The sequence below is a fragment of the Harpegnathos saltator genome, unplaced genomic scaffold, assembly GCF_003227715.2.
Source record: "Harpegnathos saltator strain DR-91 unplaced genomic scaffold, Hsal_v8.6 scaffold8, whole genome shotgun sequence".
In the NCBI taxonomy this organism is placed as follows: Eukaryota; Metazoa; Arthropoda; class Insecta; order Hymenoptera; family Formicidae; genus Harpegnathos; species Harpegnathos saltator.
In genome coordinates, this window is record NW_020230648.1 from 2,614,021 (window position 1) to 2,636,230 (window position 22,210).

Genomic DNA, 22,210 nt, shown 5'->3' on the forward strand with positions numbered 1-22,210 from the left:
CAGAAGGAGGCAGCGGAGGAAATCCGCCGACAGGCGAAGGATAGAGGAAGAGGCTAAAAAAAGCGGCGGCGTCGCCGATTAGAACGGAGATCTCCAAGCCGCGAGGGAGACATAGACTCCTCCTCCGAGGAGGCTTTGAGGGGGATAGGGGGTCCACTACCACTACTACCCTCATCACCTCCTCCCCTACCACAACCACCTCCCCCTTTTTTTTGTTATAGAGGAGGAAATGCCTACGCACATCCAATGGTCGAGCAGAACCATTGGGTAGTGTGGGACTTGCACTCACTAAAACCTCCCCCGGCCTCCACATGGCTTACGACAGGGGGATTCGGGAAACAAACCTGACCAAAGTCAAATCTTTATACGTCCGAACCCCCCCATCACCACGTGACACACATGCCATAGGCCCTCACAACTGGGGTCTGCTCACCCCTTCCCCCCCAACCCTAACCGGTCAAACAGGTTTCTCCACCCAACGATAACCCGTGAGCAGAGAAAACCCGAACCAGCGATCCCCCACCACGGATCCGAAGAACCGTCGCACCGACTGCAAGTTCCAGTAAATCCGGGCCCTACAGTCGACGCCCTTCCCCCCTCTTATCCATGGGCGGTGTGCTCTCCCTTCCACACCCCCGCCCATTCTATGATGTCACGCGAGGCCCCCCGCCCTGCACATGTCGCAGCCGACGACCCTCGCACGGCAATTCCTCGCGAAATGACCCCCATCGCCACACCTAAAACAGATGCCACTTCGATCGACGGGAGATTTACAATTGCCCCTTATATGGCCAACCTGCCAACACCTGTGGCATCTCGCCGAACTAAGCCTCTGCGGTGGAATCCAACCAGGACCACCACCGGGACTCCGTCCGACGCGACTCGCCCGACCAGGGCTGGGGATAAAAACTCCCCTTCCCCCCGCGATATCACGCATATACGCTGAGCAAACTTGAGCATGGATGCGGACGGCGATGGCCGCCACGAACCACCACCCGAGGAGGTCCGACCCCCAAACTTAGAATCGCTCTCCCGGGCACGTCCCAGGCCAGTATCACCCCCCCATCCACCCCCAAATTCTCATCACATCCTTTCTTAATCCGTCCTCCCTCCCTTTTAATCTCCTCCTCCTCTTTCTCCCTATTCCTATCCTTTTTTCCTCTCCATACCCTTCTACTACTAACCATCCCATAATCCGAAGATCCATTTCCTTCCATTACGTTCCTTCTTCTTCTTCTTCCCATCCCTTCCCAGTAAACTCTTTCCCTCCCATAAGGAATTCCCACAGGAGTCGATATCCACTGCCGCCCCGCATTTACAGCTGATCCGTCCCAACCCGGGACTGAATCAACCCCCGGATCTAATGCACGTGAACGACCCCACTTACAATCCCGATTCCTTCTACGATTGGAAAACCCGCTATTTCCACGCTGACATGAAGAGCATATAAGCCTAGTACGGCCGGCGTTCCTCCTTCTTCTTCTTGGCCCAATACCTGGGCTGCCCAATTCAGAAGATCCCGACCTAGTCTGCTCATCTACCCTCACCCTTACGTTAACTTTATCCCGGCCAGTCGATGGACAGGACCCCAGAGAATCCACCACCTGAGTCCAATCCCTCTTGCTTTTCTCGTTTCCCTCTTGTTTCTTCCTACTTTCCAAGTTCCTTTCCTTCCTCTTATTCACAATTCTATTCTTCGTGTCACCCAATTTACGACCTTCATTCCCACCCTCATGGTCCTCCGAGTCACCCTTGACTTCGGGTTCATGATCAATTGACTCCTTCCACTTCCTCTCAGCTTCCTTTCCCTCCTGATTCTCAGCTTCCTTCCTCAACTCTCGAACTTCTTCACGAGCCCTCACACCACCATCCCCATCCTTTTCACTTCTCCTTCTACCAGCGTCCCTGCAGTCATCCGATAGCATAGTGTTGGTAGCAACATTGCACGAAGTGGGAGAGACCTGTACGCCAACATCCACGAAGGCCATTTCCCTTTTACCAACACTACAATCACAATTGATCTCCTTCTTTCCAGGCTCAATATTAGAAGACGCGGGCTCCGCTGCTATTTCCTTGTCGCCCTCAAAGCTACTCCGTCTCCCAGAGCTATTCTTCCCCTCTTTGCTCCTCACCTCTTTAACCACACACTCCGGAAGACTCGCGTTAACTCGAGTCTCCGCAAAATCATCCACGATGCGTCCTACATCCTGCAAGGTTTCCCATACCTTCGTTCCAACGACTTCCATCTCCTCCAATCTTTTCTTCATCCTGGATTTCCATGCAATCAGTTCTAGTTCGAAGTGACCCACCATGTAATCCGGTGGGTCCTCAACTACTGCCCATTCCAGACCTGTGTTGCAATTCTCCTTCAACTCTGCGGCATCTACTACTCCATTCGCTAAGCGATCCTCGCCCGACAACTTCGGATAAACACCGGCTGACCGGGTCCGAGGACCAGCAAACATCATCCGAAGCAGTCGTCCGTTTTCGCCACTCACTCCTTGCTCTTGGTACCTGTGTGCCCTCCATCTCCTTCTGACTTTGTTCCTCTCGACCGAGGCCTATACTCCAACGCACCCGGGGACATTATCAGAGGATCCCCCTGTATCAGTCCACATTCGATCTCCCTCGTTTTTCGCCTCCTTTTATCTAGCCTAGGCGAGAAAATTATTTCCAGTCAGCCACCATCAAAGGTTTCCACCACGGCCTCTTCTACAACTGAAGCCGGCATCACTCCATCTCGTACCATCCTGCCTGCTCGGCCCGAGTGCACGGTAACCGTGAAGCAGCCACCAGCACTCAGCTTCCTATTGAACGCCGAATCCTCCAGGAATTGAACAGCGGCTCTCCCATTGTACAAGGGGCATTCGAATTTACTGAAGCGAGCTCCAGAAACCTCGTACACCCCATGGCTCAACCTTTTAGGAGAGCGGCACCTCACCGACACGGGTTCCCTTGCCAGGACAGGCCTTAATTCATTGAAGACAATGCCCATATGACCAGGGCCTGGCACTCCCTAGGCCTCAATGACTCCGTATATCCTCCTCCAGGGTAACTCTGCGCCTTCTTTCTCTCCGATCCCTTTTTCTTATCGTCCTCTTGTTGGACCAAGTCCGAGTCCCTCCTCCTCCCAGCAACCTCAGGACTGCTAGACCCCTTAAAAGCGGAGGGGCTAGCCACTGCTAGTCCCTCCTCCGGATCCCGGCCTGATGCCGACGAGGCGGCAGCAAGGCCAGTACAGCCCACATGATGCCCCTCGGGAACAACAGTAGCAGGCGCCGACTCACCCACTTCCAGGACCACATCCTTCGATGCCTTCCTATACACCACTCCAGAGGAGGAGCCCTGCTTCTTCTTCTTCCCACCTCCAGGTCCCTCCTTCCCCTCCTTCCGACAATCCAAGTCCGGATTCTTCTTCCAACACTCTCCACCAGCGGCGGTAGCCACTTTAGAGGAAGAGCCCGCCACAAACTCCACCTCCAGCCCGACGCTTGATGTCGACGTGGGAGGGGCCGAGATAATACCTCTACGAACAGGCCGTTGTCTGGTTCCAAATTCCGGAGAAATTTTTCCTCCTTTGTTTCGTTCAGCCATGATTTGTTTGTTAACAAGGTAGACTCCTCGGGCTTATCTTCGGGGTTTTCCTTCCCCTAGGCCGGCTGCCATACAGGCTTTCGAGCCCGGCCTGCCCGTACTGTGGGGATCATTGGACCGTGGCCCTCCGATCCCAGTAAACCCCTCGAGAGGCAGCTGCCCATCCCGAAGGCGGACGCTCTTGGTTGGATCCCTCAGTGTAGACCAATCCGGCTAGGTAAGACCTGCCAGGAGCCAAAACTCCCGCCGGCATAGCTCTACACTTCATTGGGACCCGTAAGCCACTCCACCACGGCAAGGTGGCGTCCACAGGAGTGGAACCACCTCCCCCTAGAAGGGCCCCTCATAGACGCGACATGCTTCGCGGGGCGAAACGCGACGGAGGGGCACCGCGAAGGAGGACGGGAGTAACAACTCGGTCACGAGTTGTACTCACACCGGGCGACCAAGGACGGGGGGCCATTCACCAGCCCCCCGTCCTTGGTCGCCCGCCGCCTCCCAGGACGGTGGACGGATGAAGGTAAGGGGGGAGGGAGAGTGCGGTGACACTGACAGCAGTAAACCACATCCCCCCTTACCCCTTAACCCATACAAAACGTAGGGAAAGGAGGGTTCGTTGAACCCTCCTCTCCTTTTATAGGCAAACGTGTCCGGCGGCTAGAGGATTCGATTATTCCCCCCGTAACCGCCGGGCAGGAGGGCGGGGTTCCGGGCGGGGATTCCCGAACCCCAACCAGCCCTCCAAACGAAGGAGCGACTAGGTGGCGGTGGCCTACCTAGTCGCATAACACTAAGGCGACGCTTCATCTAGCTGGGAACGGTGATTGAAGCGGGCCTTTGGCCAGCGTCCCCTTTCTTAGCCGCATAGATGGGGTGTGAGGGGAGGAGGGGAAGCAGTGGTCGAAGAGGAGCTTAGGCTCGTTTCCCCCCTTCCTCCACTCCTCGGGGAAAAGACGACGGTCCAACCGTCAGGACTCGGGGCCCCGATCGCAGTTACGTGGCACCGGGGCCCCGAGAACAGTCCCTTCGCAGCGCCACCCGGGGAGGTTTTAGCTGGTAGGAGTCCGGTATAACCCTCGACCCTTCCCCGAAGGTCGGGGGTAACCATGATGGATTTCCTCCTCGTCACAAAAAAAATGGAGAGGCTTGAGGGTCCCAATGAAGTACAGAGCTGTGCCGGCGAGGGCTTCGGCCTTCGTATTTTCCGTGTTTTTTTTGTTTAAACTGCCATATTTATTTTTCTAGTAGAGATAGCTCAATTTTGACGTTGCCATTCGAAAGAGCACATCCAAAAACACTAGGAAATAGAGTTACATATAAATCGTTCACGTTTTACTTTTTAGTAAACCCAAAGCTTAAAAATGAACAAAAAGTTTTAGACTTTTCGGCGTTAATGGGTTAAGACACGAAGATATAGTTTCCTAATTAAAATACTTTCTAGCTATTACAGCAAGTATACCGTATACATTTTGTGATAGAGGATTGCGAAAATTACATTAATTGTTCTAAGAAACCGAAATACTGTGTCGATAATATCGAATGCGACGTGGAGAATTTCACAAATGACATCTGTAAGGTTGCTAAGGTAATCGTACTTTTTAAATTTCTCTAATTATAGATAAATACAGAATTATTTTCTTGAAGTGAAACAATACATGCTTTTGGTTGAATCCAAAGGAGAATATTATTGATGGTAACGTTAGATTTTAGCGTAAATAGTAATTTTCGACTGTTTCATCAACCGATTTTTATCTATTTAACATAAATTCATTATTCAAATTTGGATATCATATTACAATTCTGAAAGAAATGGAATGAAAGAAAATGAGATCTTTTTTCATTTTATTAGTATCATGTAATTTTAAAATTTAAAATATGTTTCTTTTTTCTCGTTCCAGGATTTCTCATTTCGAAAATATAATTATATAAAAATAATTCTTTCTCATGTAATAAATGAAAAATTAATTTTATTCTTTTTTATATTATGTAGAAGGTAAAGACTACCTTTTGATTAGGCTTTAAGGAATATGAAAATTATATTTTGGAAGCAATCTGTTATCATTACAGATTACCTATTTTAAGAACCATTTCGTTAACGAATCGTTAATCATTGCGAAAATAACTAGTCATCGTTATTGTTAAACACAAGAAATGATACATTATAATTTCCGTTATTTTTTTATAAGTATTAAACATTTTTTGTTTATAATTCGTTATCGTTTATCTGATGTACATGTGTTTTATATATACAATATAATAACACTAATTATAATGTCATATGCATCGTCATATGTAGTATGATCATTACCAAAAAAAATGTAACTGAATTGATATTGTGTTATTATCAAAACGGTCCATTAGTTAAAGAAAGTACTGCCGTTGTCAAATTCTTACTGAGAAAGGTGAATAACAAATGAATAACAAAATAACAAATATATTACAAGTAACTTGTTGTTTCTAAATTCCAATTTGATATTGTCAGATGCTTGCACAATTACAGGCACTACTTTAAACTTATTAGGTGCGCAACTATGTTCCCGCTGTTTTTCAAGAGATGGCTCCAGTAGTAAGTGCTGGTCGATTGTGACATAACCAAAACGTCATGAACCAAGCTTAGACATATGGTAAACAAACTGTAACGCCGGTGCCTCCGCGGTTCGATTTTCTTTATCGATCCGACCCTGCGTTGCGACCGTTGGCAGCGAATCGCGCGCAGAAATTTTATTAGGAGAAGGTGATCTTGGTGAATAATTGAAGTCGATCGGTATTTGGAGACAATGACGCTTTATTTTATTGCTTCAGCATGTAATGACCGCGTGTTATTGCGCGAGGTTCCCACTGTTTGGGTGCCGTCTCGACGCGCGGCTTTGTTTCTTCGCTTATGTTCGCCGTCTCTGGGAGCGGTCGTGTTTACGTGACAGTGGTTTTGTCTAATGCGTGATTCTCAACGTATCAGCAGTAATTATTTTAATACATAGGATTTACAGGTAATGGGCAAGAGAGAAAAAAAAAAGAAAAATTCGCTGTCGGAAGGTCTGGGCGTCGGCAGAAATAGAGATTCCGTGCGGGCGTCGTCGCAGCCTTTAGTCGGCTTTTAAAGGCCGAGTCTTCGTCTCGTCTGACTGTCGGTGTATAGAAGAAAGTGCGCAAAAACGCGTCGCGTCGAGCCGCGTTATCGCTTTGTGGTGCGCGCACAATAGTTCTGCCGGGCGTCGGGCGTAAGGCTCACGCTTGTTTTTCGACACGCCGTAATTATTCGCTTTGTTTCTTCGCGTTATTGACGACGGGAGAGATTCGCGATGCCTATCGGGCTTGATCCCCGGTTTTATTCGCCGCGGTCGATTTTTGGTCGGCGCGAAGCGCTTTTCTGATGGGGTTACTCCGGGCCGGCGACCGCGCCGGACAGTCGGTAGGTGTGGGCGACGACTCCCTCTGCCCTTGTATCCTTAAGTGCTCTGAGTCCTATAGGAAGTAGAGAGGGAGAAACAAAAGAAAGATATTTATGAGAGCGTTCCGGAGAACACACTGGAGTAACGGCAAACTCGCCGTTCGATCTCTGAATCGCGAAGACGGTACAAAATAAGATCGTTCCGGTGAATACATCTGAGCGACGGCAAACTCGCCGTCCGATCTTTATATCGCAAAGACGGCACAGAGCAAGATCGTTTCGGTGAACACACCGGAGCGACGGCAAACTCGCCGTCCGATCTTTATATCGCAAAGACGGCACAAAATAAGTTCGTTCCGGTGAACACACTGGAGCGACGGCAATCTCGCCGTTCGATCTTTATATCGCAAAGACGGCACAAAATAAGATCGTTCCCGTGAACACACTGGAGCGACGGCAAACTCGCCGTCCGACCTTTATATCGCAAAGACGGCACAGAGCAAGATCGTTTCGGTGAACACACCGGAGCGACGGCAAACTCGCCGTCCGATTTTTATATCGCAAACACGGCACAAAATAAGATCGTTCCGGTGAACACACCGGAGCGACGGCAAACTCGCCGTCCGATCTTTATATCGCAAAGACAGCACAGAACAAGATCGTTCCGGTGAACACACTGGAGCGACGGTAAACTCGCCGTTCGATCTTTATATCGCAAAGAACAAGGAGTAATCGCGGATGCCGACGGCTGCGGCCTGGTAGATAACTTACTCGCACTCTCGATTTTTCTGGATGCTTTCTGCGGGCTGCTTCGAAGACTCGTCAAAGACTGCTTGAGCTTGTCCCCAAGACTCGACTCCCCCAAGACAAGAACTGTCGGGTTTATATATCTGTCATTTTCTGTCTTCAGTTTCTTTCGTTTATTAATCCGAATTTGATCGAGATTAATCGTGAGTATGCGACGTTCGCCGAGGATCGTTTTGGCGGCGTCGCGAGTTCGGCTCGGTGGCCGATCATTCCCGAGCGTTGCTGCCGGGTCTTCGGCCAGCCTCGGGTGAGCGCGTTGAAAGGCGCGGTGAGAGCGCGGGTCGGGGGGGGGTGTGCGCTCAGCTGACTGCCGCGTGATGTTCAGAGGCAGTCAGCGTAACGACACATGTGCCGGTATGTATCGTTACATTAACCCCCCCTTTTTCTTCCCCGATGTTAGGGGACGGCTAATCTTCTCCTTTAGCCGATGCGGTTAGCGTAGATGCCATAGCGTAGCTGTCCTTGCCTGTTGAACCGCAGGCTCCAGCGTCCTTCCAGGGTGCGGAGGCGGTACTTCCGGGACATCTTTACCGCAAAGTACGGCACGTGCCACAGCTCTCCGGTTGGTAGGAGGATCGGTACCGGTGGTGGCATCGCGGGCCCTTGCATCGGTGGTTGCCTGATCGGCAGGACCTCGGCTTGCGGTGTTGGCGGGACTCGAACTACGCGCACTTTCCCGTTGAAGGGCTCGCTGGCCCGTATGGACGGCCCGGCCCGGACGACGGGCATTACTTCCGGTTCGTCGTTGTTGAGTGCCGGCATACTCGGTGCTGTGGTGGTTGGCGGCGTACTGGTGGGCCCGTCCAAGGTGATGACGGGGATGAGATCCTCCGGTACGGCTGGTCCAGTTGGTGGGCCGGTGGGTGGTCCGTGAACCCCGCGTTGGTCGGCAGCGGTGGATCGGCGCGCTAGATTCACTAGCCCGGGAGGTGCTGGTCTAATTTTAGGCCCCTTCTTGGGCCTACGAGTGCTCCCGGTAGTCGAGACGGCGGCGATTTCGGCTGACCGCCCTTCACTGCGGGTGCGGACCCCGGTGTTTCCGACGTGGTCTTGCTGCCTGGTGCTGCTGGTTTCCCGGGTGGGCGGGAGAGTGGTGCTAAGGGCGGTGGTTCGCTGCCCAAGGCCGACAGTGATCCTAGGCCCGGGGTACGGCTGCTGTCGGTAGATGCGCTCGAAAAGTCCGTGGTGCTGTGGCTGTCCGAGGACGGTGCGGTGTTGGCGTAGGCGTTTTCGGCGGTTTGGGCTACGCGCTGCCATACTCGGGCGGCGTCGTCGTCCGTTCGCAGCAGGATCTCAGCGAGCTCCTCAATGTAATTGTCGAGTTCAATGTCTGAATATCGACTTTCGGTGGATTCGGTTCTTTCGGCTTTTATAGTCGTTTGTCGGCCGTCGATTCTTTATTTCGTAATACCGGTTGGTAGTCTCGTGATTTACTTTGTATCCTTCGTTATTACGGTCGTGATACTGTTGATTTCCTTGCCTTTGTTGTTGGGGATGAGGCGCAAGTCGTGCACGTGAATGTTGCGGTAATATTTACCTTGGTTGTCTCGTAAATCTAGGATTACCGGCGAACGAATTTTCCTCACTGTTAGAGGGCCGACATATTTCGGAGCCAGTTTAGCGTTGAATGCCTTCGTTTTATTGGATTGCGGGTGTTCCTTTTTCCAAACGATGTCTCCCAGTTGTGGCCGCCAAGCTCTTCTCCGTAAGTTATAGCGGGGCTCTTGTTTTTGAAAGGCTTGAGCGAGATGCACTTTAACCAGTTCGTAGGTTTCGGTCAAAATTTTGGCAGTGGTCGTTGGCGGCGGGGCCGGCGATAGGCCTCCTCGGTCATCGAGATGCGATCGGGCCAGTTCTTGCCCGTGATTGAGGAAGGCCGGGCTAAAGCCGGTAGCGTCATGTCGGGCAGTATTATAGGCGAAGCGTAAGGCCGGTAAATTCTCGTCCCAGCGTCGGTGCTGCTTGTCCACGTACTGGGCTATCATGGTTTTTATCGTGCGATTGGTTCGTTCCACCGGATTGCACTGCGGTGTATAGATCGGTGTGGTGCGGTGGCGGATTCCGAAGTCCTTGCACAATTTGGCGAAATCCTCGGACAGAAATTGCGGGCCATTGTCCGAGATTATTGTGTCCGGGCACCCATGCCGGTACATGATGGCATCGAGGAGGCTAGCTACGATGACCGGGCCGGTGGCCTGTCGCAAGGCTTTCGTCTCGAGCCACTTCGTGAATCGATCTTGCATGGTTAAGAGCCATGTATGGCCTTGCCTCGAGCGTGGCAAGGGCCCTACTAGATCGATTGCCACTTGTTCCCAGGGCCGACTCACGTGTGTAGCATGCAAAAGCCCCGGGGGTTTTTGCTGGTCCGCCTTGTGAGCCCAGCAGGTCTTGCACTCACGTACGTATTTGGCAATGTCGCGGGCCAATAGTATTGCTCGGCGACTTGGGTCATGGTCTTCGTGATGCCGAGATGCCCTGCCGCGGGATCGTCGTGCATTCGGTGTAACACTGCCGGGCATTGGTCTGTAGGGAGGCACCTCTTCCACTGAGAGGCGGCTGGAAGTTCCCGGAAGTCCAAGCTGTGCAAGAAGTGGCGGTAGACGGTGTTGTCGCGTATTAGATAGTCGGGATGGTCGGCGGGATTCTTGCGTATCTGCTTCTTCAGATTTGTGTACCAGGGGCAGGTTAGCTTCGCCTCTACGGTGGCTATTTCTGGCTCGCGGGACAGCGCGTCTGCCACCTGGTTGTTGGTTCCACGGCGATATCGAATCTCGAAGTCATATTGTTGTAGTTCGAACTTCCATCGTCCTAGTCGGCCTGATGGTGACTCGAGCCTTCGTAACCATTTTAGTGATTGGTGATCAGTCAGCACGGTGAAGTGATAGCCCTCCACTGGGGGCTCAAGGTCGCAACGCAGGGTCGGATCGATAAAGAAAATCGAACCACGGAGGCATCGGCGTTACATGGCGATCCTGCCAGGATCCGGCAATTAGGAGAAGGGATAGAGGTTATACCGAGAGACCACCGGACCCAGAATGAATTCCGCACCTCGAGCGTGGATACAGGAATTGAATAAGGCAGAAATTAGCCACCGGCTCGGCCAGTACGAACTAGATACGAGCGGCACGATAGATGACTTGCGGCGACGCCTCCGCCGTTTTGTCACCGAAAACCCCGGCCTATTCGTGACCCAGAGCACGGAGCGCCGGGTGCTGAGCCCACCCCGCGTGCCAAGTGCAGCCAGTACCGAGGAGGAGCATATCCCCGGCTGGGACTTGGCCACGAAAGCACCTACCGACGCCGAAGCTATCCATGAAATCCACAAATGGGATTGCAAATTTACGGGAAAAGATCCCCTCAACTTCCTGGAGCGTATCGACGAACTTCGGATATGCTATGGGCTCTCGACCGACAATTGTTCTGGGGGATACCCGAAATGCTTCGGGGAGATCCCCTGTTATGGTACCGTACCCGCTATAACTTACGGAGAAGAGCTTGGCGGCCACAACTGGGAGACATCGTTTGGAAAAAGGAACACCCGCAATCCAATAAAACGAAGGCATTCAACGCGAAACTGGCTCCGAAATATGTCGGCCCTCTAACAGTGAGGAAAATTCGTTCGCCGGTAATCCTAGATTTACGAGACAACCAAGGTAAATATTACCGCAACATTCACGTGGACGACTTGCGCCTCGTCCCTAACAACAAAGGCAAGGAAATCAACAGTATCACGACCGTAATAACAAAGGATACAAAGTAAATCACGAGACTACCAACCGGTATTACGAAATAAAGAATCGACGGCCGACAAACGACTATAAAAGCCGAAAGAATCGAATCCACCGAAAGTCGATATTCAGACATGGAACTCGACAATTACATTGAGAAGCTCGCTGAGATCCTGCTGCGAACGGACGACGACGCCGCCCGAGTATGGCAGCGCGTAGCCCAAACCGCCGAAACCGCCTGCGCCGATACCGCACCGTCCTCGGACAGCCACAGCACCACGGACTTTTCGAGCGCATCTACCGACAGCAGCCGTACCCCGGGCCTAGGATCACTGTCGGCCTTGGGCAGCGAACCACCGCCATTAGCACCACTCTCCCGCCCACCCGGGAAACCAGCAGCACCAGGCAGCAAGACCACGTCGGAAACACCGGGGTCCGCACCCGCAGTGAAGGGCGGTCAGCCGAAACCGCCGCCGCCTCGACTACCCGGGAGCACTCGTAGGCCCAAGAAGGGGCCTAAAATTAGACCAGCACCTCCCAGGCTAGTGAATCTAGCGCGCCGATCCACCGCTGCCGACCAACGCGGGTTTCACGGACCACCCACCGGCCCACCAACTGGACCAGCTGTACCGGAGGATCTCATCCCCGTCATCACCTTGGACGGGCCCACCAGTACGCCGCCAACCACCACAGCACCGAGTATGCCGGCACTCAACAACGACGAACCGGAAGTAATGCCCGTCGTCTGGGCCGGGCCGTCCATACGGGCCAGCGAGCCCTTCAACGGGAAAGTGCGCGTAGTTCGGGTCCCGCCAACACCGCAAGCCGAGGTCCTGTCGATCAAGCAACCACCGATGCAAGGGCCCGCGATGCCACCACTGGTACCGATCCTCCTACCAACCGGAGAGCTGTGGCACGTGCCGTACTTTGCGGTAAAGGTGTCCCGGAAGTACCGCCTCCGTACCCTGGAAGGACGCTGGAGCCTGCGGTTCAACAGGCAAGGACAGCTACGCTATGCTAACCGCATCGGCTAAAGGAGAAGATTAGCCGTCCCCTAACATCGGGGAAGAAAAAGTGGGGGATAATGTAACGACACATACCGGCAAATGTGTCGTTACGCTGACTGCCGCTGAACATCACGCGGCAGTCAGCTGAGCGCACACACCCCCGACCCGCGCTCTTACCGCGCCTTTCAACGCGCTCACCCGAGGCTGGCCGAAGACCCGGCAGCAACGCTCGGGAATGATCGGTCACCGAGCCGAACTCGCGACGCCGCCAAAACGATCCTCGGCGAACGTCGCATACTCACGATTAATCTCGATCAAATTCGGATTAATAAACGAAAGAAACTGAAGACAGAAAATGACGGATATATAAACCCGACAGTTCTTGTCTTGGGGGAGTCGAGTCTTGGGGACAAGTTCAAGCAGTCTTTGACGAGTCTTCGAAGCAGCCCGCAGAAAGCATCCAGAAAAATCGAGAGTGCGAGTAAGTAATCTACCAGTCCGCAGCTGTCGGCATCCGCGATTACTCCTTGTTCTTTGCGATATAAAGATCGAACGGCGAGTTTGCCGTCGGTCCAGTGTGTTCACTGGAACGATCTTGTTCTGTGCTGTCTTTGCGGTAATAAGTTCGGACGGCGAGTTTGCCGTCGCTCCGGTGTGTTCACCGGAACGATCTTATTTTGTGCCGTGTTTGCGATATAAAAATCGGACGGCGAGTTTGCCGTCGCTCCGGTGTGTTCACCGAAACGATCTTACTCTGTGCCGTCTTTGCGATATAAAGGTCGGACGGCGAGTTTGCCGTCGCTCCAGTGTGTTCACGGGAACGATCTTATTTTGTGCCGTCTTTGCGATATAAAGATCGAACGGCGAGTTTGCCGTCGCTCCAGTGTGTTCACCGGAACGAACTTATTTTGTGCCGTCTTTGCGATATAAAGATCGGACGGCGAGTTTGCCGTCGCTCCGGTGTGTTCACCGAAACGATCTTGCTCTGTGCCGTCTTTGCGATATAAAGATCGAACGGCGCGTTTGCCGTCGCTCCGGTGTATTCACCGGAACGATCTTATTTTGTACCGTCTTCGCGATTCAGAGATCGAACGGCGAGTTTGCCGTTACTCCGGTGTGTTCTCCGGAACGCTCTCATAAATATCTTTCTTTTGTTTCTCCCTCTCTACTTCCTATAGGACTCAGAGCACGTAAGGATACAAGGGCAGAGAGAGTCGTCGCCCACACCTACCGACTGTCCGGCGCGGCCGCCGGCCCGGAGTAACCCCATCAGAAAAGCGCTTCGCGCCGACCAAAAATCGACCGCGGCGAATAAAACCGGGGATCAAGCCCGATAGGCATCGCGAATCTCTCCCGTCGTCAATAACGCGAAGAAACAAAGCGAATAATTACGGCGTGTCGAAAAACAAGCGTGAGCCTTACGCCCGACGCCCGGCATAACTATTGTGCGCGCACCACAAAGCGATAACGCGGTTCGACGCGACGCGTTTTTGCGCACTTTCTTCTATACACCGACAGTCAGACGAGACGAAGACTCGGCCTTTAAAAGCCGACTAAAGGCTGCGACGACGCCCGCACGGAATCTCTATTTCTGCTGACGCCCGGACCCTCCGACAGCGAATTTTTCTTTTTTTTTTCTCTCTTGTCCATTACCTGTAAATCCTATGTATTAAAATAATTACTGCTGATACGTTGAGAATCACGCATTAGACAAAACCACCTTCACGTAAATACGACCGCTCCCAGAGACGGCGAGCAGAAGCGAAGAAACAAAGCCGCGCGTCGAGACGGCACCCAAACAGTGGGAACCTCGCGCAATAACATGCGGTCATTACATGCTGAAGCAATAAAATAAAGCGTCACTGTCTCCAAACACCGACCGACTTCAATTATTCACCAAGATCACCTTCTCCTAATAAAATTTCTGCGCGCGATTCGCTGCCAACGGTCGCAACGCAGGGTCGGATCGATAAAGAAAATCGAACCGCGGAGGCACCGGCGTTACAAAACCGCTTTGACACATTAGTGATTTTGTTTTTGCGTCATATACTTTTGGTTGTGTGAAAATGTCTGATTTTGTGCCAAATAATCGTCATTTGCGGGAAGTGTTGCTTTTCTTCTTTCATTCGAAGAAAACGGCGGCTGAAGCGCATCAAGAACTTCAAAAAGTTTACGGAGATGCTGCTCTAAGTGAAACAACGTGCCGTGATTGGTTCCGTCGCTTCAAAGACGGTGATTTCGATGTTGACGACCGTTCGCGTGAAGGAAGGCCAAAAACCTTCGAAGATGCTGAATTGGAGGCATTGCTCGATGAGGATCCGTGCCAAACGCAAAAAGAGCTTGCTTCAGCATTAGGAATTACCCGCCATGCCATTTCCAAGCGATTGCATGCGTTGGGAATGATTAAAAAACAAGGAACTTGGGTTCCTTATGATTTGAAGCCAAGAGACGTTGAGCGTCGTTTTTTCGCCTGTGAACAACTGCTCCAGCGGCAAAAAAGGAAGGGTTTTCTTCATCGCATCGTTATGGGTGATGAAAAATGGATTCATTACAGCAACCCAAAGAGAACAAAATTATGGGGACTGCCCGGTCATGCTTCTACGTCGTCGGCTCGGCCGAATATTCACGCTGCGAAGGTTTTGCTGTGTATTTGGTGGGACCATGGCGATGTTATTTATTATGAGCTGTTGAAACCGAACGAAACCATCACTGGGGAACGGTATCGAACTCAATTGATGCGATTGAGCCGAGCACTGCTCGAAAAGCGGCCACAATACGAGCAGAGGCACGAAAAAGTGATTCTACAGCATGACAACGCTCGGCCTCACGTTGCCAAACCCGTTAAAACCTACTTAGAAACGCTCAAATGGGAAGTCCTACCCCACCCGCCATATTCCCCAGATATTGCGCCGTCCGATTATTACTTGTTCCGTTCGATGGCACATGGTCTGGCTAATCAGCAGTTCCGCTCATATGAAGACATCTCAAAATGGCTTGATTCGTGGATAGCCTCAAAAGACGAACACTTCTACCGTGACGGTATTCGAGCTCTGCCAGAAAGATGGGAAAAAGTTGTCGCTAGCGATGGGCAATATTTTGAATGATTCATTTGTAATCATTTTTTCACAATAAAGTTGCATTTTCATAAAAAAAAACAGCGAGAACTTAGTTGCGCACCTAATAGAAAAAGATTAATACATTTTGTTAATTCGCAAAATTGGACAAATCGGAATCTAGGACTTTTAGCACAGCAAAAATTAGTGCACCAGCCTGTGGACCATTGTCTGTGGAGATTTACGTTTTCGATTTCGATAAATATTAGCAAGTATGACTTTCAATCATATTGTTACGCCCAAGCGTCGTTTGCCTCTCACTCACGATCACCCGCATAAATAGTAAGCAACACTCTCGTGAACAAATAACAAGAACTCTTTAATATAAACAAAGCTTTGTACAAGGTGTGCCAACGAGAACAATTATTCAGAGAAAACTCTTAACGTAATTCGACCGAACCGCTCGATCGCTCCACAGAAAGATACCCTTGCTGTCCATAATAACAACAACCGTAATAACGGTTGCTAAGATGAGCGCCGACACATTCCACGTTCGGCAAGACGTATATACGGCCGTAACACTGCTCTCCGTCTCTTCAAATTGTCGTCCCGACAATTCTCTTAGGCAATGTCATCCTCTTCCTTGACTCCAGAGATCTTTATGACTCTTGTCCTACCCTGAGCTGCTGCTATAGGTTACCGGACTCCATGAATTCCTGATCTCAATCAAGGATTCTGAGGATCTTGATTCTTCAGAACATCATCTTTATCCCCGTCCTCTAGGAGATGATCAGTCTCCAGGATCTTTTGGGCCAGTCTTCTTGTTCCGGTTTCCTTCAAAGCCTAAGAACTGCTAGCCCTCCTTGAACGCCGTCCGAGTCTCTTCTTTCGTCCTTCCAATATTGACGAAGTCTTCGGACAAAAAGGGGGGGAGTATAACTTCCCTGTGGTCTCTAACATCCTTAAAGGATTTCTTTTTGTCCCCGTCTCGGCATTTGCCCTCAGTCCCGCGGAAGAACCACGGGGCCCAAAAAAAACCGCGAACGAGACAGTCTTTTTCCATTGAACAACTAACAAGCATATTCCGGGAAACTGGAAATTTTCAGCTTAATTTCCAATCCCATTTTCCTCTTCGAATGTCGAATGTCAATACCACACCAAAACTTTAGAAGCACCCAAGACTTTATCCTGGCAAGAAAAAAAAATAGAATTAAGAGTTTATCTTTCCAAAAATGGAGCTAGTCTATTTGAATAAACAACCTTTTGCCTATGTCTAGCCGATTTGCGAATTCCAAAAACTACCTCACTAAGCTGCCTGACAATCTTATAAGGCCCCAACCAATTATTCTGTAATTTCGGGGCCCTTCCTTTCCTTCTTTGAGGATTAAATAACCAAACATTTTGTCCTATTTTGAAATAAATCCGCTTAGCTTTCTGATCATAGCAATCCTTTACTCGCAAAGATTTTAGATTCAAGTATTCTCTCGCACTGCGATGGATCACATCCAGACTTTCTCTGAATTTCCAAGTATAACATTCCCTTACGTTACTAATCTCCTAATTTCAGGTGGATTTCCTCGCAATAAATCCATGGGAAGCCGAAGTTCCCGACCAAAATACAATTCCGCAGGAGTAGAACCTGTAGTCTCATGCCTTGACGACCGACAAGCTAACATGCACAAAGGAATCCATTTATCCCAGTCCCTTTGATTTTCTGCCACAAATTTTGACAGATAATTCAAAATTGTCTGATGCTGGCGTTCAACCTGACCATTGGACTGGGAGTGTAAGGCAGTTGTTCTAGTCTTCTTAATTCCCAATAAACGAATAATTTCCTGAAAAACTTTCAATTCGAAATTTCTTCCCTGATCAGTATGCAATTCGCATGGCACGCCATGCCTAGAAACTATTTCATAAACAAAAACTTCCGCCACTATCTTAGCCCTACTATTTTTTAACGGAAAAGCCTCGACCCATTTCGTAAAACAGTTCACTATTACCAGGAGAAAACGATTCCCTGAAGACGAATATGGAAGAGGACCTAAAATGTTCATTTGAATTCTTTCAAATGGAGCACCGATATTGTAAATTTGCAACGGAGATTTACCCTTCCTAGAGGGACCCTTTCTTGCATTACAAGTATTACAGCTCCGACACCAATTTTCCACATTTTGCTTACACGAAGCCCAATAAAAACGTTTACGAATTTTATCCAGAGTTTCATTGATCCCGAAATGACCTCCTGTAGGCGTGTCGTGAGCAGCTCTCAAAATTTGTTCCACCCGACTTCGAAGAACTATAATCTGATCAATAACGAGTTTAGTATTTGGAGATTCCCACCTCTTATAAAGAACCCCATCCTTTACCAAAAGAGCATCCCAATAGGAAAAATAAACCCTGCCAGAAGATTCAAGACTGGCCAAGTCCTCACGAAGTGGAATTTCTCCTTTTTCTTTAGCACGTAAAAATACAGAGACCACTGAATCTTCAAATTGTTCCTTACGCCACTCCTCCAGAACATCTTCCTGCAAAGCTATTCAAGCTATTAAGCCTTCCTCACTGGATTCCTTTCTAGCTTCCACCTTATCACAATAATCGCAGCCATCTCGAGAACATGGCCGTCTAGATAACCCATCTGCGTTTTGATGCGATATTCCCTTTCGATACATTATCGTGAAATCATACTGCTGTAATCTCTCTAACCATCGAGCAAGTTGTCCTTCCAATTCCTTAAAAGAAGTCAACCAATGTAAAGAATTATGATCAGTCCTAACCAGAAAATTCCTACCGTATAAATAATGATGGAAAGATTTTATGGAATTAACTATTGCTAATAACTCCCGACGCGTCACACAATAATTTCGTTCCGATTTATTTAAAACCTGACTGATAAAATATGCAATAACCCTTTCAACCCCATCTTGATTTTGTGACAAAACTGCTCCTATCCCGTGATTAGAAGCATCTTTTTCCAAAATAAACTCTCTCGTTTCAGAAGGGAAACTGAGCACCGGAGAAGAAATTAGAACCTGCTTAAGACCATCAAAAATTTCCTGACTTGACTTTGTCCAAATAAATTTTTCCTGACTTTCAGTCAATTTATAAAGAGGCTTTGCTAATGTTGAAAATCTCTTAATAAATTTCCGATAATAAGAACAAAATCCCAAAAAACTCCGAACTTGCTTTTTGCTCTGGGGAATCGGCCAGTCTTTTACCGCAGAAATCTTTTCAGGATCTGTAGTCAACCCTTCCTCAGAAATAATGTAATCCAAATACCTAACTTTTTTACTAAAGAAGGAACACTTTTTGGGATTAATTTTCAAATTAGCTTTTCTTAAACAAATAAATACCTCTCGTAAGTTTTTCAACATTTCTTCAAAAGTTTTGCCGAAAATAATAACATCGTCTAGATAAACCAAACAAATTTTATGAAGCATCTCCCGAAGAACTTTTTCCATTAATCTTTCAAACGTAGCCGGTGCATTACAAAGACCGAATGGCATCACTGTAAACTGCCACAAACTATTTCCAATCGAAAATGCAGTCTTTTCCCTATCTGAAGGACGAATCCCAACTTGCCAATAACCACTCTTAAGGTTTAGGGTACTGAACCAAGAATTACCCGAAAGCTGATCAAGAATATCATCCATCCTTGGTAAAGGATAACAGTCTTTAATAGTAACCGCATTCAATTTTCTATAATCCATACAAAACCTAAGCGAACCACCCCTCTTCCTAACCATGACCGCAGGAAAAACCCAAGAACTTTGCGATTCTTCAATAATACCCTGACGTTTCATATCCTCACTAATTGATTCTACCTCCTGACACATGTGAATTGGAATTCTAGGAGTTTGCTTAATTGGCCCAGCTCCAGAAACATCGATAGAATGCTCCAAAATTTTACAATTCCCAGCAGAGATGTCTTCTGCAAAAACGTCTTAAAAATCACCGAAGAAAGAGGCAAAGATCTCCTTTTGCGGAACATCCAATCCCTCCGAACTATTTTCAAAAAACTCCTACAGAAAAACCGGAACTTTACTCTCCGAAATTACACGAGAATAAGTAAACATCTCCCTTTCCGGCCGAATCTTACTAGTAAATTCTTTTTCAAAAACTTTTTCTAATTGAATTTTCTTTAAAAAGTCGACATCTAAGATACAATCGTCAGAGATGTCAGCTACAAGGTGTTACGTCCTAGAGGAGGAGCGCAACTTTCCGTTCGCGAGTAAGGCGAACCTCGTTCGTAACCGCGTGCCAGTGAACGGGTCAGGGACCCGACGGGTCTTTTTACTCGGACACCGACGTACGACGAGCGGTCTGTTTTTCGGTCAGGGACGCGAATCCCTTTACCGGGGATAAGACCATGAGTTGACTGTTGGAAGGTAGGGTGATTTTGAAATCAATTGGATGAAAATAAAATATAAACAGATTTATTAAAATGAGTATGATAACAAAATGATTTACGGCGCGGTTAAACATAGAATAATACAATTTACGAATGACTGTGTATGTGTATGTGTGTATGTATGAGAAGTGAAAGAAGAAGGAATAATAAAAAAAAGGGGAAGGAATATGAGTAAAGAGTTAGTCGGGTGAGGGGGAGCGTAAGTGGTCGGGTGAATTTAAGGGAGTGGATAGTTCGGAGAAGGAAACTGGTGAATAAGATATCGAAGGGGTTGAAGGCGTGGACGCGTGTATAAGAGAAGAAGTCGGAGTACCAGGAGGAAAACGAGGGAGAAGGTAAGGGGGTAGGAGTGTAGGAGTGGATAATAATCAGTTCCTAACGCTATATTGACTATGGCTCGGAGATAGTGGATCTGAGACGTTAGTTGGTCCGGATCGCTAGTATCAAAAACTGACTCGAGCGTTCGGAAAACGTGGTGGAGGGTTATTCCGATGTTGTAATAATGACCCACTAAAAAAGGATTTCAATAATATGGAGGATTAATAAGATGGTGGTAAAAAAGGTATAAGTAAAGAAAATGAAACTTACTGCTGATTCCTGATGAGTTGACACAAGCAAAAGTGAGAATGGCGCAGATCTGCGTAGGTGTTCTCGTTTCGAGTATTCCGATTGAGGCACCAAATAAACGTTCACTTGTATGGAGAGGAACCCCGCACTTTTCTCTAAATCCGAATGCTTGAATACTTGAATACTGAATATTTGAATAAACTGGAATTCTGAAGATTTGAATCTGAGTCCTAGTGCTCAAGATCCGAATATCTGAGTTCTGAATATCTAAGTGAGTGTGTGTCTGCCCTTTTTTTCTGTCTCTCAGAGTGTTGCGGAGGCGGATTACCGCGGTTTTTATACCGATGATCGGAGGCAGAAGCTATCAGGGTGGGTAGAGAGATGGCCTTTGAGGAAGGGGTGAATTGGTCTTAGTGGGAAAAAGTCTCAGCCATTAGAAATGAAGGATGAAGTTAAAAGACATCATGGGATGAGACTGTTAGTTTTTGGAGATATGAATATGGAAGGGCAAAAGGATGGAACGTGGGTGTCTCATAGTTTTAGGTGGATATGATATGATTGACTGAATGGATTAGGCGCGACAAGCGTGGAGGTGGTGGATTCTTGTGAGATAGAGAAATGTATACAAGTGGCCGGCTGGAAAAGTTAGAATGCCGTAAATCAAGGGTTGAGATAATATTTTATGACCATCAGTGAAGTAGGCTTTGTTGGTTGACAGATAGGGCACATATGGTTTTGGATTGGGAAGATGTAAGTTTCAAGTTTAGAGCAGGAATGCTCTGAGTTGCTTTGTTTTACTGAAGGTTTGTTAGCGCAGAATTTCAAATTTTATAGCTAGGCTGACGGACACACTTGGCGAACATTACCCAGATATAAACCTTCAACGAAGACGTGTAGATTTTTACAACAGGGCACTGTTTCCTGTTATGAAATTTTCCTGAATCATCTTTCATTTGGCGCGACGGCTGTTCGCCAGATGGGTCTGTTGCCTATTTTATATTTATATATATATATTCCTATTATATAGTTATATTAGGCGAATAGAAGTTCGAAAGGAGAGAGAAAAAGAAAAAAAAGATTGTTTTAAATAATTGTCCGGAATTCGCAGGACGTAACAAAGGAAAGGAAATTCTACTTTATGCCTACCTATATCTACCCTTACAAGCACTTTATAATGCACCATTACCTCTTCCCCAGTCGGATATCTTAGAAAATAATTACTAACTGGAAAACGCTGTTTATAAGTTTTTACTAATTTTCCACTAAGTTAAGAAATATCGGAACCTGTAACAATTCTAAAATTACACACCTCTCCATCCACTAAACCCTTATAACAAAAAGAACTTTCATTCCCAACAACTCTACCATTCCTAAAAGAAAAATTATATTTATTTTTATTCAGTCTTTTGAGGGGGTACGTTTACTAATAGTCAAGCTCCCCTCGCTCAGCTCGATCCAACCAAGTTTCCCTTCTCCTTATGACCCAATGAAGGACACTCTGACCGAAAATGCCCACTTGCGCCACATTGACAGCACTCTTTCCCACTAAGTCGCTTACCACGATTATCCCACAAATTCCCTTGCTGTTCCCCAAAGATTCCTTCGAAACCCTTTTTCTGCTTATTCTTTTCTCTATCAAAATTTTTATTTTGCCTTGA

At 48.4% G+C, this 22,210-nt stretch overlaps 1 protein-coding gene across 1 annotated transcript; it reads left to right on the top strand.

Annotated features, from left to right (window-relative positions):
* Positions 1–11,651: 11,651 nt before the first annotated feature.
* On the top strand, positions 11,652–12,551 carry LOC105184351 (nascent polypeptide-associated complex subunit alpha, muscle-specific form-like). The gene has a single exon (XM_011143076.2). It carries the CDS (start codon positions 11,652–11,654, stop codon positions 12,549–12,551), a length of 900 nt encoding a protein of 299 aa, XP_011141378.2.
* Positions 12,552–22,210: the final 9,659 nt, after the last annotated feature.

Excerpts from the sequence above, each read along its gene's own strand:
- LOC105184351 (XM_011143076.2), top strand. The coding sequence starts at position 11,652 with ATGGAACTCGACAATTACATTGAGAAGCTCGCTGAGATCCTGCTGCGA.